We start from the raw sequence: 17,688 nt of genomic DNA on the forward strand, positions 1-17,688 counted from the left end.
ATGGACCTTGGGCGTGTGTAGTAACAGCTGTTGCCGCTTACAGTGTCTTAGGAACAGAAAGGGCAGTTCTGAGGGTTCAGACTTCCCCATGGTCTTCCTAGCTGAGCATCACACCCTGACCGCCCCATTTCCCTTTCCTGTCCGCCTTGTCCGTGCCTATCATGGAGTGTGTGTTTTAATAGTGTTGTAATCCACCAGCTGGCTCCCCATCCTAAACTAGTAGTTTCCTGTGTGCTAGTGTGTGAATTACAGGAGTGAAGTCAGGGGAGGTGAAGGTGCAGAGTCAGCTTCCGCACTGTGTCACCTGCCTTCACCCTCCCTGCTGTGTGCACTTCTGCCAGTCTGCCTGGCTGGGCTTGCTTTCACATGCTGCCGGATGGAAGAGGGAAGTGGAGAACAGTATTTTCATTAAGGCATAAACACTGTATCTGTATCTCCAGGGCTGTGTTCATGCCTTTGTGAAAGGTCTGGAGGCTGGTTCAGGGCCATATAGACTGTATAGCCTGAAATTGCTCCCACTACAGAGTACCTAGAAATGCAAGGTAGAAATAACATCCCTGCAGATAACGTAGATGACACACAGAAGAGGCTGCAGACACCCTCAGTCTCATTAACATCGGGGTAACGCACATACAGTATGTTCAGTAATAGAGAAGAGAAACTGGCCATGAGAAGTGAGTAAGACTTGAGGCCCCAGTAGGGAGCAGTGTGTGCCGGGCAGCTCAGACCAGTCTCCCTGCAGCCTCTTGGGGGAGGGGCCGGGGTGTGAACCTTCCTGGGGGCATTGTGCTGCGGTGGGGGCTCACTGGCCAGGCTCAGGAGGGCACAGCCCCCGATGCAGAGGGGCCCCAAGTGCTGCTTTCAGCTCGGGTGCTGGGTGGGTTGCCTGGTGCTGCACAGTCTCCCCTGGGTGGAGATGTGAAGACTGTTTTTTTGTCCCGACATCTTGTGGTGCCTCATGTTACTAGAATTTTCAAATAGATCAAACCACATTTACATTTTCTAAGTAAGCCTTGTCATGAAAACAACATATTTTCTCAAATGTTTTCAAGTCTTTGGCTCTATAGGAGCCCCAGTGATGGGAAAGCGCTCTTCCTGAGAAAATCTGTGGACTGTGGGACAAAGCAGACTCTGCTTCCAGAGCCCAGGATTTCTCCAAAGGGATGGGACGGTGTGGAGATGGCAGGGCCCAGGAGCATCCCAGTGTGTTCAGAGCAAGGGGCAGGTAGGGGAAGGGGGGCAGTCCTAGGAGTGCTGCTGGGTTTGGGCCGGGGAGGGAGCTGCCGGTGGAGGCCACCGCAGAAGCCCCAGCTTTCAGGCCCGCCCTGCCCTACCGCGCGGGTACCTTTCCTTCCCATGTCCCCCCGGGGAACCGCGTCCAGTGGGCAGTGACACCACCACCCCTCGCAGCCAGACATCGGCCCCTCGATGCCTCCGCCTGTGGCTGAGCCTGTTGGGCAGACAGGCTGCCGTGTCTGGTCCCAGCACAGCACAGGCCTGGCTCCGGGAAGTGATCACCAGAGGTTTACTGAGGGGAAGCCCTGAAGAGAGTCGCTGGGGTGCTCTCCATATGCGAAACGCGGCCAGGCACAGGTCAAGAACATTCCCGGCCCACGTGGGTGTGATTGTTAAAAATCACACCTGAGGCCTTTTCGTCAGCAGATGTGGGCGGCTTGATACTGCTGGAATTCTTCCATTTTTTTCTAAGGTTTCGAGGGACAGCGGGTATGATGAGGCGCCCTGGGCCGCGGCGGGAGCCCCTTGCTGTGGCCAGCCGGCTGTTCACAGCAGGGGGATGGGGTAGGAGGCGCAGGCTGCCAGCCCACACATGTTCTTCCCACGCTCGATGAGGAAGTACCTGGGCAGAGAGAGCAGTTTGAGGCCTGGGGGGCCGCCTCCCTACAGTCTTTTCTGGAGTGTTCTCGTCAAGAGCTGACTCCAGGGTTTATACCCTTGACTCAAAACGGTGGCCCTGGGTTGATTTTATCTCCAGGAAATCAGTGAACCTGGCTTTGTGGGCCCCTGAGTGAGCCCTTCCGGGACATGGAGTCTGAGAGCAAAAACGTGAAGTCACACGGGGCTATGCACCCAAGGGCCCTTCCTTGCTGGAGGGCTGTGCCCCCCTCCCCCCATGGTGAGCTAGCTGCCCTGGGCCCTCCCCATGCCTGAGTCCCAGAGGCTGTGTGGTGGACAGTTCTCAGTGGTCACACGTCCTATGGACATTCCTGTGCCCGACACGATGGCTAGTCCTAGGCCCCAGGCAGGAGAGGGATGGCCAGGTGGTCTTGGGGTACAGAGGTTCCCTCCCTATTGCAGGCCCTGCTGACCAGCTTCTGCTCAGGAGCCACGGATCTGACAGGTAGGGAGACCCCCTCCAAGGCCCCCAGACCCAGGCAGTCATGCATCTCCCAGCATTTGGGACCTGGAAGCCACTCACCCATTCATTCCCCAGTTGGGGCCCCAGGAGTTCTTCACGATCCAATAAGGCACCCTATTTTCTTCTCCATACCCAACAGCCAGCACCGCGTGGTTTACCTTATCAGGAGTTTTGTGACAGGATGTACTGGAAAATGAAAACAAAAAAGGCTGCAAAATCCGCAGGGCCTGGATGGTCGTGGGGCTGCAGATAGACTGTCTAGTCATAGCGCAAGGGGGCGTCCTCTCCAGTTCTGTCGTTCTGCTCAGCTCCTCACTTCTTCTAACGGGGAGCAGCCCTGCTCACCTTGGGCAGTAGGGTCCAGTGGCTTCACAGCATTACTTTGTTGCTGTTCTATTTATTTTTAAGATTATCTGTAGTTAGAGCAAATATACAGGCTTTCCATTTATTATAGTGAATTAGTTTCCATGAGGAAATTCCAAGAAACTCCAGAGGCCTCCGCAGTGGTCCCGCCTTACTGGTCTGCTGGTCGTTGGTCTGTGCAGGCCCAGGGCAAGGGGGGCTCCCACCTATGGGCCGAGTGCGGCAGACTCCAGGCCGGCAGCCAGGGACTCTTAAGTTCTTGGCAAACAGTTGGCCATGGGGTTCCAGGAGTGTCTGAGATGGGAGGCTGAGGACAAACCTCGGGGAAGCAGCACAGAGGGCAGCCGGACTAGGGGAGCGGCAGAGACGCCAGGTGGAGTCTAGGACCAGCTGCACAGACAGCCGAGTGCATTTGGTGCCATTCAGGCAAGGGGCGCGGGATGCAGGGAGGGGAGCCCCGCCCAGGTGCGCCCCGAGGCCGGGGTTTCGTGGGTGGTCTGCAGCAGAGCCCCGGCCTGGTTCTGGTCTGGGGGAAGCTACTTTCTCTTCCATTTCACATCTTCAAATTTTTGAATGTGGGTTTACTTAACCGGAGGAAGAGTGAGCTCTGGGGTGGGACCCTGGACCCAGCCCTCCTCCTTGCTTCCTGTGTCCGAGACCTGTGCAGGAGCTGTGCTGGGGGCATGTGCAGTGCCCGGCATCCAGCAAGGGCCAGAACTTGGGGCTGAGCTGGGTCCTGCGCCAGGTCCCTCCCTGCAGCTGCCGGGACCCCTGCTCACCTGGAGTAGATGCCCTTAGTGTACTTCATAAAGTCGTCGGTCACCTCAAAGGCAAAGCTCACAGGGTTGTACAGGGCCACCGCCTCTACCATGGCCTCCTCATCATTCTGTAGACAGACAGAGTGCAGGTGGGCACACACCACCTCTGTCACCTCCCCTCCACACATGGCCCTTGGTCCCAAGGTGGGGGCAGGTCAGGGGCAGAAGATGAGGCTGTTTCAGACCGAAGAAGTAGGCTGCCCCCTCCTCACAGCACGTTGGGGTGGTATGGGGAACCCCAATCTCCTGTTCCCGAGTGGCCAGAACCCTTTGGGGATTTTACTGGCTTAGCAGTTCCCCTCCAAAAACTGGTTCCCTGTGGCTTCCGTCTCCTTAGCTGGGCTGGCCTGTCTGGCCATCTCTCCTCCCTCCCTCTGGAGTGGGGCCAGGGGCTCCAAGGTGGGCAGAGAGGGATGTAACTCCCCCACCCTCGCCCTCTGGACTCCTTGCACCCACAAAGCCAGTCTAAGGAGCTCTTCTGGTAGAACACAGAGCTTAGAGGTCCACAAGCAGATGAGACAGTGGAAGGAAAGGACCTGTGGAGGACTTGGGGCCCCCAGCTGGGCAGATGGGTAGGAGGATGACAGAGGCTTTGGGACAGAGCCACAGAGACCAGGTATGGGCAGGGGCTTCAGAACACCGATGCCCAGGCCGCACTTGGACCGTCAGTGTTGGGGGGTAGGGGGCCCAGGCACCAGGAGCTTTTGAAGCATCCCAGCTGGGAACCACTGGGCCAGGTCAGCTAACAGGGCTGTGCCCCTGGCTGGAGACCTTTGGGAGTGGAAATGGGAAGTCATGCGATGAGGCCAGGGCTCCGGCCAAGGGAACCGGGTGCGGGGTTGGGTCATGAGGGGTGGGCAGAGACCCAACTGCCCCTGCCCCATGCTCAGAAAAGGCCTTGTGAGCCCACACGTCAGGTGGAGACGAGGTAGGCATAGAGGCCTGCCCACCAGGCGGGCACTGCTGTGGGGCCTGCCTGATCCACGGCCATCCATCCTGCCATGGCCTGCCTGTTAGGGCCCTGCCAGGCCCTCCTGGGCACCAGGCAACAGGGATACTTTTGTCCCCCTGATTCACCTCTTGAGTGAGACACAAACAGCCCAGAGCAGGTCATCCCTTGGTGGATGTGTTTAAGAGAAACTGGCTTTTCTCACGGCCTCTGTACCATCCCCATTACAGGTGTAGGTTCTAGAAGGCCATGGTCTCAATTCACAGTCAGCTTCCACATCCTGGTCCTGCGGTCTTGGTTTGAACCTGTCCTGAGCCTGCCTGCTCTTCCGATGACAGGCCGCGGGCTGGCCGGCATGTGAGGGGGAGGCTGCGAGGGGGAGACTGCCGGGGCAGCTCCGGCACGCGCTCCAGAGCCGTCAGCACCATGCCGAGCATTTGGCATGTGCTTGTGGGCACACATGGTCAGCCTCACGCTCCCATCTGCACGCGTCACACGCAGGCTCGGGAGGCACAGGGTGCTCCCACATCCTTGGTCTCTCTGGGACAACAGGGCCCTGTCCGCCGGAGGCCAGGCGTGCCATGTGTGCTCTGCTCTCAGAGCCAGTGAGTAGTTCGCCTCTGCGTCTGCCCCGGCCCTGGAGTGACACCCACAGCAGAGTGGGAGCTGTAGGGCCGACAGACAGTCACACGAGGGAGACAAAAGCTTCGGTCGTCCCGAGCCATTCGGATTCGGGGGCTCCTGTCCCTGTGGCATGACCTGGCCTATCCTGGCTAACACATCTTGGTGAGCTTGCACTTGGTCTCTTACACACACACGATGCCACACACATCCACACCTGCTTTTGCAGGATGGGATTACTGCTTGCATTTTACAGACGAGGCTGAGACAGAACACAGACCTGCACAGACCCAGGTCAGAACCGGTTGCATGCTCTCTCCCTCCCACCGTCCACCACGCTGCCTCCACGGCGATTCAGGGTCCGACAATCGAAACCTTTTCATCAGAGATAAGCTGCCAGGAAGGGATGCCCTGCTGTGCCCGTGGGCCACCTGATTGGCCTGCTCATCAGAACACATCCCACCTGCAGAGGGGGATCCGGTACTCACGATTGTAATGTTGGCCACATCCTTGACGAATGCAATGGCCTTCCTGGGCTGGAACTTGCAGTCACTGTCCTGTTCAAGGCAGCAAAGGGCAAGGAACACAGGTTATGGTGTTGGGCCAGCTGGCTGCGGGCTCCTGAGCATGGTAACATTTACGGAGCAAAGCTACAGGTGCCAGGGCCTGGTAACGGGGCTGCTGTGGAGCAAGGGGGGCACCCCTGGCCCCAAGGAACTCACAGCCCCCGGGCCGAGGGGCCTGTGCTGTTTCCAGCAGGGGTGGGAGGAGCCCAGGGGGGGCCTGACCCTGGACAAGAAAACATGCTGAGAAACGGGGCTGAGGAAGAGCTTGAGTGGCTTGAGGGGGTGTTTCTGTGAAGGAATCCTGCTGACGAGGCAACGAGTGGGTTACATGGAGGCGAGAGCAGCCCCTCCGGGACAGGAGAGGAGTGGGAACCACGGCAGAGGCAGGACTTGGTGCTGGGGAACTGGCCGGCAGGTGGCTGGAGAGCAGGGCCAGGGGGGTACGGGGAGGCGGGCTGGGGGGCCGGCCGGGCTGAGGGGCCTCTGCAGAGCGTGGCCACGCAGATGTATGGTCAGACCTGGGCCTCGGGCCCCTGGCAGCCCCGGGGGTGGGAGGCCCCAGACTTGGGGAGGCTGAGGGCTGGTGGGGCTGGGACGTGATGGCCCCAAGCAGCAGACGGTTAGAAGGTGGGGTGGGGGCTGCCCCCAGAGTGGTTCTGAGGAGGCCCATTCTGCCCCTTCCTGAGCACATCCAGGTGGAGCTGCAGGTTTGGGGCAGACGAGGGCCCTGGCCACAGGTGTGGCAGGCTGAGGTGAGCCCGGCAGGGTCAAGCTGGGGGCAGGGGAAGATCTGATGGTGGGAGAGGCCCTGGGTGGGCAGCTGCGGGCCCAGGCTTGCAGGGGTCAGGGACGGAGCACAGCCGAGCTCCCTGGGTGTCAAGCCCCAGCTCCAGGCAGGAGGGGCAGGGTGACCCGGGGAGGTGGGGGGCAGCCGGGGCCCGGCCACTGGGCTTACCTGGCCCTTGTAGGGGTAGGTGTCTTCGCTCATGATGCCCTTGTTGTACTTGATGTACTCAAAGGCCTGGCTCGGGAGACCCCTGCAGGGAGCAGACAGGTGCAGACGCTACTGGAGTCCAAGGACCACCCCACGTGCTTCAGTGGGACGGAGACCCCTGCGGAGGCCTAAGAGCCGGGGCCGGGGCCCCTCTGTCTGGAGGAACAGGTGGTGCCACGGGACGGTGGATGGGATGAGCCCAGCTCCCCATCATCACCACCTTGAGGCCCACTGGCCCTCACTGGGCAGGTGCTCTGACCCTCCCATCAGCCTGTGTGGTGGATGCTGGTACTTCTTGAGGCACAAAGTGGTCGAACAACTTGCTGGGGCCATAGCTAAACAGCATCTGGTTCCAAAGGTCGGTCTTTCTGTGTCGTGCTGCTGGCCAGGGAGAGCCCACCCACAGCCCCAGTACTGTCACAGGGCCATGCACACCTACTCGTGGCCAGCCTGGTCTGGTGGGGACGTGCTCCCTGCAGCCCCAGAGCTCAGGTGCGTGGCAGCCGCGGAGCCACTGGCCAAACCAATGAAGAACTAAGCCAAAGGGCACAGCCACTCTGGAAGGCCCCGGGCCCAGGGTGCCTTTCCGATTCTTGCTCTGGGTGGTTTGTAAGTTGCAGAGGAATGAGACCAGAAAAGGAGGGAACGTGAGGGCCGTCAGCAAATGGGCCTGACTTTGCCCAGGGCTCCCAAGGCCTCGCTTAGAACAGGTCTGCAGGAGGCCCTCCTGGTGGCCACGGCCGCAGTGGGTGAAGCCTGTCCCAGGACTCAGCTGTGGGAGGAGGAGCTGGGGCATGGCAGGCCTGGGAGGGTGGGCTGTGCCGGGTGCAGGCAGGGAGGTGGGGGCCAGGCCGGGAGCTTGCTCAGGGGGAACACGAGGGCCTGGCCTTTTGGGTCGTGCAGGAGAGCCGACCACAGACTGTTTCAGAAAGAGGCCAGGGCTGGAGATGTGGTGACAGGAGCGAGTCCCTGACCATTCTGAGAGTGGCCCAGGAGGCAGGCCCGGGAAGACACAGCCTTCCTTCCAAGCAGCTCCCCACTTTACAGAAGAGCCCCTCGCCCAGCCAGGGTGCTGGGGGCAGAGCTTGGAACCTGCAGACGCCTGTGGCGGGTGCTACTGGAGGGGGGTGTTTCTCACTCTGAATTCTTGCGGCCACTTGCCCAGAAGCCTTGGTAGCAGACGAGGCCACCGCCCCTGCGCTGAGGGTGGGCGACACCATGGGGGATGGATTTCGGAACCAGCAGGCCTGGGCTTGGGGTACAGCTCTGCCCGTCCTGGCTGAGGGCCCCAGAAATGGGGGCGACTGCTGTCACCCAGGTGGGGACACTGTGTCTGTGGCAGCTCCCGGCACACTGGGTCCCACAGACGTGGGCGCAGCAAACGGGCTCATGCGCACGTACCCTCGGCAGCCATGGTTGTTGAAGTCCTGAGCACAGTCCACCAACTGCTGCTCTGCCTACAGGAAGGAACACAGACTGGGCAGCAGGCAGCTGGGAGCCTACAGCCCCCTCAGCTTGGCACCTCGATGGCCAGACTGTAAGCTCCCTGAGGGCAGGGGCCACAGCTGTACAACCCCAGGTGTATCTGCGTGCGGGGGCTGCGCCTGGCAGCAAGCATGCAGATGAGAGGGCCTGGGAGGGTCGCCTGTCTAAGCCTGCCCTGCAGGTATGTGTGGGCAGGCCGGTCATGGGTGCCCTGGTAGCAGAGGGGACATGCCCACCTGGAGACCCAGCTCCCCCTTTCCTCAACCCCAGGCCTTTGCCAGCCTTGCCCTCTACCGTCCCTCTTCCCCACAAAGGAGGCCTCCTTCAGAGGCCCACACCCCTTGCTCTCGAGGGCGAGGGGCTTATCCCTCCACGAAGACAACTGAGGCAGCCTGGGGTGGGCACGGCACCTCAGAGCTGCCGCATAGGCAGGCTCTGCTTCCTAAAGGCCCAGATAGCCGAGTCCCCCAGGGAAGAGCCCTTGGACTGTTTCCTCTGCAGGCCCAATTCTTTCCCAGTCAAGATATACGTGCCTGGGACCCGGAACAGCTTCTTACTGAAGCTCTAGCAGAGCTGAAGGCCCAGCCCGTTCTCCCCGCATGGGAGGCCTCAGGCGAAGCCGGGGTTGCACCCTGGGCCAACTGCTTACCAGAGATAGCAGCTTCCCGCCAGCGATGGCAACCGCAGACTCCAGGGCCCCCGTGGTGGAGAAAGTCCAGCAGCTGCCACAGCCACCCTGCAGCCACAGGTAGGGTCAGAGGTCAGACACCCGGACAGCAGGGGCGCCTGAGGCCTTTAGACCACAGAGCTGGTCCCCATGTGCCCACTCTGGCCACAGTGCCCTGCCAGGCCAGGCATCTCCCCATGTGGCCGGGAGGTGACGTGGGCGCGTCCAAGAGCCGGATCCGCAGCACCCACTGGACCCCCGCCCACAGGGGCTGCAGCCCTGCCGACCCCCCCCCAACCCCGTGGCAGCCCTCCACTTACGCTGTTCTTCCTCCCTGGGTCCCAGCAGGATGCACCAAGTCCTGGTTCTAGAACCTTCTCTCACCTTCCCACCTTCACTATCCTTCCATCACAGGCACAACCAAACCGACTCCCAGGCCGCCTCCCCTCCTGGCAGCACCACAGGGAACTGGCTGAGGGGCTGGCTGTGACGCTCCTGCCTGTCCGACCCCATATTCTACTGGAATATCCCCAAGGCTGTCCACGCCCTGCACACACTGCTGCCTGAGTTCGGTCCTCCCTGCTTGTCCCGGGAGGGGACGCCTGCTCCTGTCGTCCTCTCGGCCTTCCCTTGGCAGGGACGGGGACCTGGTCAGGGGGCCTGAGTCAGTTGAGGGGGCCTCAGCCACCATGGACGCAGAGCAGGTTCACCTGGGCCCCAGGTTTGGAGACCACTCGGTCCCCGGCCCACTGTGGGCTCCAGACAAGCCTCTTTCCTGCACTTCCCTCTGAAGTGAGGACCCCTCAGTGGCTGCTAAGATTAGATCAGTATTTGTAACCACGTGGTGGCCACAGTGAGGTGCCACGGGCCCATGGGAGCGACCACTGCGTTCTGGCCCCTGCCTCAAATTCTAAACCTGCCATCGGCTCGAGGAGGAGAGGCTGGCTCTGTGCAGCCCACTGACTGCTGGGAGGGGGGATTCGTTCCAACTCCAGGTGCTGTTTAAATGTCGGGGTCACTTGGCAGGTCCAGGAGCCCAGAGACCCCAGGAGATTTGAAGCTGTACCCCACAGCTTCAAGGAGAGGGATAAAATGTTTCTCCTGGGGAGTTTCAGTGCAAAGCCGGTGTTTCCAGGAAGGAAAGCTCCACCTTGTCTCCCCTGTTTTTTAAGGCACCGCCCTTTCCCTTCCAGGGGCGGGGATGCAGGGGGTGGGGCCCAGACGCTGGGGACAGGACGCACTGGAGCCCCTCTGGCCAGTGGCCGTCCTCAGCCCCATGGAGGACGGAGGACAGGTCCTGGCGCCCCACCTCTGAAGGATCAGGGTGTATGTGGCTTAGGTGGCCCTGTTACAGGGGAGACCTGGGGCCTCGGGGGAATCGGAGGAGGTGGCGGGGTCTTTGCAGCGAATTCCAGACCAACAAAGGGGGACTTTTTTTGGATTTCAGGCAGCCCACAGAAATAACAACCTTGCCGCTTTTCAGATGAAGACACAGGGCTGGGGATACACTTGGCATAGTTTGGGGTTGAGTTTTTCTTTCTGTTTATTGTCTGAGAATGTGGCTATTTTGGGGAGAAATGACAGGGATTGCTGTGCATACCTGATTTTTCACTGGTGAGACAAAATTTCCCTTTTTCCGCCAGTCCATGGAAGGTGGGTAGGGACCAGTACCCCGAAGGTAGTTACCTCTGGTGGCTGAGCAATTCTGGAACAACCAAATGTATTTTTTTCAGGAGGAAAGAAAAGTGTGCAATTACCAGGAGAGACCAAGAAAAACTGGCTGTCAGAACCACCCTGCTCCGCTTAGTGGCTCCAACTGCTAAGTGACAGGGCCTCTGAGAGCCCAGATCGGGGGCGTGGGGACAGTGCAGCCAGACTGAGCAAACGAAATTAGTTCACCCAGTTACATGTGAGTTTCATATAAATGGTGAGTAACTTGGTAGTGTTTCCAACAAAACAAAACATGTCCTATGTAACAGTGAGACTATGCTTATGCTAAAATATTTCTTATTTATCTGAAATTCAGTTTTAACTGGACATCTGTACTTTAATTTGGCAGCCCTGAGTCTGGGGTCTGCACTGCTGAGGCCATGAGTGTGACTGAGGCTGTGCTGACCTCCCTGCCTCCCCCAGGACCCTGGGCACCCCCACTGCCGCTGGGCTGCAGGGCAGGTGGGAGCTTATTCCAAAGTCTGAGTGGGAAGATTCAGATCTGGTCACAATGAATGACACTTACCTGTGGTTCTGACCAAAGATACTTGCGTCTGAATTCAGCAAAGTTCATATCTGAAAACTGGTTCAGTCCCACTGTTAGGCAGAAAAACAGATATGAGCCGGTGAAGGGAGAATAAGGCCAGTAAAGCCCACGAGAAGGGCTCAGAGTGAGCCAGATAGAACTAGAGCCAGAAAAGACTCACGTTAGTGAGCTACTCAGGTGATGCTCCATAGGCCGGGAGCAACTTGGAAAGTCGGATTCCCTAGATAAAGAAAAGTATCCGAGCAGAGCCCACGTCTTCCCCGTGTCTATTAGATCAGCAATTGTAAGATTTACTTCAGCCTGCTCCAGGCCCAGCTTATTCTTTAAGTTTGCCTATATGCTGTTTTTTCTCCTCTTCCTCCAGCCCCTAATCAAGTAACTTTGTAACCAGGGCAGGAGACAAGCATCATGATTAATTTTCCAACAAAACAAAACACCCAGAGATAAACAGCATAGTAAGAAGAGGAGAGATTCCATCTTAAGGCTAAGATTCCATCTTAAAACCCAGGGAGTCAAGAAGTAAGATTCCTAATGCTTTCTTTAGTAAACAGACCCAACCCACCTAAAGCAAGGCAAACGGTCCCCAGAGAGAAGTCACTGTCCTGTGGAGGAACCAGATCAATACGGTCCTTGTGTTCAGTTTATTCAGCAGAATTACCTGGTGGACCAATTATTAATAGAGAAGAGGAGACGTGTCTCTCCCCAGAGACGAGCATGGGGGGACAAGTTCACACCGCCCGGCCCTTTGTCACATACCCGAAAAATCCTGAACAGCCCATAAAACCTGACACCCTAAACCCTTAGGTGTACCTCCTCTCTGAGCACGCCTGTACTTTCTCTCTCTCTTTTTTTTTCACTTTTTCTCTCTTTAAGTGCTTAACTTTAAAACTTTGATAGCGTGTCAGTGACCCCCTGCTCTCCAGATCGGGGATGCTCCCCGCTCCCAGGGGCTGAAAGCCGGGAGGAGAGACTCCCCACGTACTCGTAAAGGTGTGGTTCCCAGCATTGTGGGCGGCTATCTTCCTCCAGTTGCTGACGAAGGTCTGCAGCCTGTGGTGGTTCTCCTCTGGGCTGTATTTCTTTTGGTGCTAAAACAAAATACATCAGCAGTAAGTCACTGAAACAGGATGCAGCCCCTGAGCAGGAGACAGTTTTGTTTTCTAAGAGGAGGGATGAAGGTTTTCTTTCTGCCAGGCCCATCTGTGTCAGGAGGTGGGCCTCTGCGACCAGAAGTTACAAAGCCCACACCCTGTCTCCTGGGACGGGGCGGAATGAGGCTGAGCTGCTGCCTGACAGTCAGCCGACAGCCCAGGAGGCCCTGGGAGAGGCCTGCCACGTGCAGGACCTCCCTGGACAGCGCAGCTGGAGCTGGGTCATATTTACAGCGAAAGCCGCCATGTCCCCAAAGCACGCGCACTAGTGTCCCCAGGCGACCCACAGCCGTGTGGCCTGCATGCAGACTCTACAGGAATCCCAAGGCTTGGAGGCTACCAGCCAACTGCACCACTGGGGATTTTACTTCACTGAATCTCTCCCAGGGTTTGGCCAATTTCCAGTCCGGAAAGGCCCCGGGGGAGGGCCTGGCACAGTTTGGGTTGGTAACAGGAAACTGAAATGAGAAACTCCAGATTGAAGTTGAACACTGACCTGCAACATCCATGACTTGAAGTGAAACTGTTCTGTAGAAAGAAAAAAAAAATACGCCTGAGTTCCTCCCAGGAGGGGTGGAAGCCAAGCTGGGCCCTTTAGAACTGATTTGCATTTTAGGAAATGAGGCTAAATTTAAAGCACCAAAAATGGTGTGATCTAGCACAGAATGAAGAAAGGAACTCAAACTCTGCTTTGGGACCCCAAATTTGAAAAATTATAAGCCATTAACCTATGGAGTTGAAAGCTTGGTTGGTGGTAATCCTTAGTGGGGGAGTTTACGGGGTGCTGGGGAAGTTCTATTTCTTCATCTGGGTGCTGGTTACACAAGTGTGTTTAGATTGGGGCAGTTCACTGAAATGCCTATCTAATGATTTGTGCACTTTTCTGTGTGTTATAGTTCAATGAGAAGTTAATTTACAAACCTGTCTCCCCCAAGGGTAACCAAAGTTTTTCTAAAAGGGACAAATAATATCTTAGACTTCACAGTCTGTCGGGTCTCTGTCACAAGCTACTCAACCGCGTCCTTGTAAGTTGGGAGAGGGGGACGGGGAGAGGTATCCGTGCTCCGTTAACACTTTATTTGCAAAAGCAGGCTGGCCATTTGTGGACCTCCGCTATAGCCCAGGCATACCCGCCTTGTACATTTGTGAGTTATCTAAAAGTTCCATTTTTTAAAATTTAAATCATTGCAGAGGATGTATTCCAACTTATTGTAAATACTGACATTTAAAAATGACTGTTGTATCATTCTTTTAAAGCTAGTGTAATCTATCTACCATGATTTGATGCCCACCATCGAAAATACAAACTCTTCTCGAAGAGCTTGGTACTTCTCATAGTTTCCTTTTCTCCTTGAACCCCCACCTCCATCCACAGCTCAGAATTTTATCCTCAGGGAGCATATGTTTGTATAGATCTCCCTAACGTGCTCGTATGGACGTTAAGAACAGAAAGTATAAATTTAAATTATTTTTATTTCCTGTGACCCGCACACCTCTGAATATTACAAATAATCATTCTGGATTGAGTAAGCATCATCATTACTAACACTCCAACCGATTAAAATATTTCAAATGATGTAAGTATTAGAAATGCATCTCTTAATGATGCATCTACTAACAACGCCTACCATGGATATATATATTCATGGGCGCATATTACCTGTTTTTTGAATGAGTCAGCATTCATTCTGGTTTTTGTTTTTTGAAAGGTCAAAGGGCCGAGAAATTCTGCCTGAGTAAGCAGGATGGGTAGACCCAGGCCTGGGATTGGGAGGCCTTTTTAGAGCCTGTCCCACAGTCCCCGGGCGTTGGCCCATCATGGGATGCCCTAGCACCCAACATCATTTCTGAGGCCCTGTCCGCTGACCCTTGGTGAGGTCCTCTCTTCTTTGATTTCAGTTCTTTGAAGAACAGACAACTGCCGAGGGAAGGCCAGGTTACCACGTCCTGCTCTGCGTCTCTGATGCTCACCCCAGCGGCTCAGGGTCAGGATCAGTGAGAGGGGTCCTGCCTGCCCTCAGGCACTTTTCCAGGCACCTCAGTTTGAGCAAAGGGGACCTCTGGAAGTAGAGGGTCTGGACGTCGATTCCAGTCGGGATTTTTTTGTGTCCCTGAAGGATCCACCCCTCCCCCAGTCTGTGCAGTGTCTACATCTCCCTTTGTGGATCACAGACCTGCTCCAGAAACCAAGCTACCGCCATTTCCCTGTGACAGAAATGCAAGGTTCCCTGTGCGGCCTGCCCAGGGCCACCAAACGCTCCAGGTCCCAACTGGGTGGGCGGCCGCAAGTGAGGGCTTCAGGAGGCCAGGACGGCTGACTAGCACTCACTCCTGGGGGGTTTCAGACCCAACCAGCACACTTGGAAACCCGGCACTACTTCTCCTTGGCCGGGCGTCAGTGGAAGAAAACGGCAGGGATGATCTTGGGGCTGGGGACCCTGCACCCCAACCTTGGAGCCACGTCGGCCCCGTGTGGCTTCTGGAAGTCACTTACGTAGGCCCTCTCCAGGGGCCTCGTGGGGGAGGACCTAGAACGGGGGGCAGGACACGATGGCCTGTTTTTGTATGGCCCATGATCTAAAGAACCTTTCCATTACACTTTCACATGATTGAAAAAATACATCGTTGTGCAGCACCTGAAAATCATTTGAATTCAAATTTCAGTGTCTATCAAAAACACAGGTTTATGGGACATAGTCATGCTCACTCACAGCCTGTCCGGGCACTTTCCCGGCACTGTTAAGTAGTTGCTACAGAGACTGTATGGCCCACGAAATCTAAAATATGACCATCAGCCTCTTCACTGTTACTGACTCTGGAGTTAACGATGGCTTCGGCTCTCCTCGGTGCACGCCGCACCACCAGGGCAGAGAACGCCCTCGCCGGGGGCGCCGCATTTCCCCTAGGCTGGGACTGACCTGGAGCAGGCACACCCCGGGTGTGCAAGGCTTGGGGGCTGCCTTGTGTAAATAAGGCGGCAAGGTTCGGCCCCCAGGATCTGTGCCCAGTACAGGCTGTTCTTTGCTACTTTTCTCTGTCCCCGGGCAGGGGTGAGGGAGGACCGGCACATGGGACAAGCATCATGATTAATTTTTCCTGCCAGTGATGAAAAATGCAGAGATATAAACAGTGTAGTAAGAACAGGAGGGGCTCCATCTTAAGGCTAAGTTTCCACTTTAAAAAGTAGAGAGTTAGGAGGTAAGATTCCTGACATACTTTATGGTAATCAGCCAACACCCTATCTTAAGGCAGGGCAGGCGGTCCTAACTGGCCTGTCCCCACTGCTTGAGGGCGACCACTATCCTGGAGAACAGAATCAATACATTCCTTGTTGATCTTACAGAATATATACAGGATGGACTATGGATGACATCACAGCGCCTCTCATTGCAGACATCCTAAGATCATATGTCAAGCCTACGCTGACCCCCTACCCCACCCTGTGCCCCATTGTTGAAAGCCTTAAAAGAGTCCTAACCCTTAAGTACGTCCTCTCTGAGGTTGCCCGCACCCCCCTTTCGAGTGTGTACTTCGGCTTAAATAAAGCCCTCCTCTCACTGCTCAACTGACTGCGTTTTGTCTGTGAGCTCTTCCAGTGCTGAGCGTCTTTGTTACTTCACGATTTCATTCAATTGTCTAGACTTAAGCATGAGTCTTCACTCTCTCTGTTCAACTGAGAGCTCCGATTTGGGCTTGCAAGGTCCCGTCCCCTGGGTGACCTGGACAGGACTGTGGCTATACCATCATGCTCTTTAGCAACCTGTCTGAAAATCTTGTCTTTGCCTTTGGGAAGTTTTCAGCACATAATCTCCCTCCACTCGGTGTTCTGAGGCTCCCCCAAATCCTGGGGTGGTGGGGGCTTAGTTCCCACACCGTGCAGATCCAAGCAGGTTCTGGATGCAGGGGACTCTGGCTTCAGGAGCTGGCGAGGGACCCGCCCTGTGCAGGGCAGGCGCTCAGCGGGCCTCCCGGGCCTCCCTCTGCCCCTCCTCCTCTCTGCTGCCTGCATGGCACCTGTTACCCCTCTTGCTTTAATGAATTCCTTCCTTACCTGCACCCATCCGACCTGCTGGAGAATTCTTTCTCCATCAGAGCCAGCAGCCCTCCCCCATCCAGGCTGAGGTCTCACCTGGGGGGCAGGGAGAGACCTCCCCAAAGGCGGCTGCCCGACAACAGGGGGATGGACGTCTTGTGAGCTCAGGGCCCCACGGATGGCGGGCTGAGGCTGAAGGTGGGGCACCTGGGCAGGAGGGAGGCGGGCAGGCCCCACCTGGCCAAAAACGGGGAATGCTGGGGCCTGACCCGGCACCGTGAACCCACGGAACGAAGGCGCTTCGTTTTCAAGGGTTAAATGCTGCTGCTCTCAGGACGGTCGCTTCCCCGCGGTCCCCGCGGGTCCCACGCAAGCGCTCCCCGAGTACCTGCACGGACTCCTATTCGCCGGCCCCCAGGAAGCTGCTGGGAGGGGACGGAAAGTCCCTGCCCGCGCGTGGCGGAGGAAGAGCAAGTCCTACCCGTGCCAGGGCGCGGGGGCAGCGGGGCCGCTCCGCGACCTCCCGGCCCCCGGGACGCAGCGCGCCCCTCTCGGACCCCGACCCTCCACGGAGCCCCCGGGGGCGCCCCCCACCTTCCCAGAGTCGCGCCCGGCCCGTGACCCCTTCCGGTACCTAAGGGGCTCGCGGGCAGGCTGGCGGCGCGGGCAGGGGCGCCCAGGAGCCCGGCGCAGAGCAGCAGCAGCGCGGCCCACATCGCGGCGGCGGCGGTCCGGTCGCGGCGGGAAGCGGGACTGGCGGGGGCGGGGCCTGGGAGGCGGAGCCCAGGGGCTGGTGTGTGGGCGGAGTCTGGGGCGGGGCCTGGCCGGGCGGGCTTCCGCAGGCTCCGCCCCGCCCCGGGTCCCCGCCCGCCTTCACACCCGGCCGCGTGGGCCCCCTGCAGCCTCGGCGAGGCGGGCAGGCTGGCCTCCCTGGCACCGGGGCCGGACTTGGGGGCGGGGCGTCCAGCCTGACTCGCCCCTCCAGCCCCGCCCCTCCAGCCCCCCGCTGCCCTCCGTGCTGACCGCGTCCCGGGGGCCGGCTGCCGCCAGGGAACTTAACAACCCAGGAGAGGGATGCCCTTTTCTGCCCCTTTTTCCCCCCAACAGGCTAAAATAAAGTATTTCTGCTGACAAAGTCATTTTAGCAGCTTTAGGGTCATTTTCTCTAGTTTGCAAATCCGAGGAAAGGAAGAAGATGATACAGTGTTAAAAAACAGAATTCAAGGGATAGATTTGAAGTGTCATTAGCTTCATTAAGTGATTCCTGCAGGAGCGGCCCCTCCAGCAAGTAGAGATGCTCCGAGGGGCGTGCGGAGCAGAGCGTCTCGCTGGAAGGAAAGGAGGGAGTGTGCGTGACCCTCTGGGGCAGGGGACCTCGCGGTTTTTACCAGGGTTTTTTAATCATGA

At 57.4% G+C, this 17,688-nt stretch overlaps 1 protein-coding gene and 1 long non-coding RNA gene across 3 annotated transcripts; one reads left to right on the forward strand and one right to left on the reverse strand.

Moving 5' to 3' along the window:
- Positions 1-1,502: 1,502 nt before the first annotated feature.
- Positions 1,503-17,061, reverse strand: CTSH (cathepsin H). Its single transcript, XM_073227157.1, has 12 exons — positions 16,916-17,061; positions 12,745-12,776; positions 12,080-12,185; positions 11,077-11,147; positions 10,441-10,545; positions 8,823-8,909; positions 8,090-8,145; positions 6,650-6,731; positions 5,617-5,685; positions 3,520-3,626; positions 2,438-2,563; positions 1,503-1,858 (listed from the first exon to the last, which is right to left on the reverse strand). Exons 1-12 carry the CDS (start codon positions 16,995-16,997, stop codon positions 1,783-1,785), a joined length of 999 nt encoding a protein of 332 aa, XP_073083258.1. The 5' UTR covers positions 16,998-17,061; the 3' UTR covers positions 1,503-1,782.
- LOC118971569 (uncharacterized) lies at positions 2,178-15,813 on the forward strand. Of its 2 annotated transcripts, none has more exons than XR_005060077.2 (4): positions 2,178-2,359; positions 10,574-10,767; positions 14,148-14,233; positions 15,592-15,813. It is a non-coding gene; the product is annotated as an uncharacterized lncRNA (long non-coding RNA). The 2 variants fall into 2 exon arrangements; XR_005060076.2 differs by having other exon boundaries at positions 10,574-10,749.
- Positions 17,062-17,688: the final 627 nt, after the last annotated feature.

This window comes from Manis javanica, chromosome 18, assembly GCF_040802235.1.
Source record: "Manis javanica isolate MJ-LG chromosome 18, MJ_LKY, whole genome shotgun sequence".
Classification (NCBI taxonomy): Eukaryota; Metazoa; Chordata; class Mammalia; order Pholidota; family Manidae; genus Manis; species Manis javanica.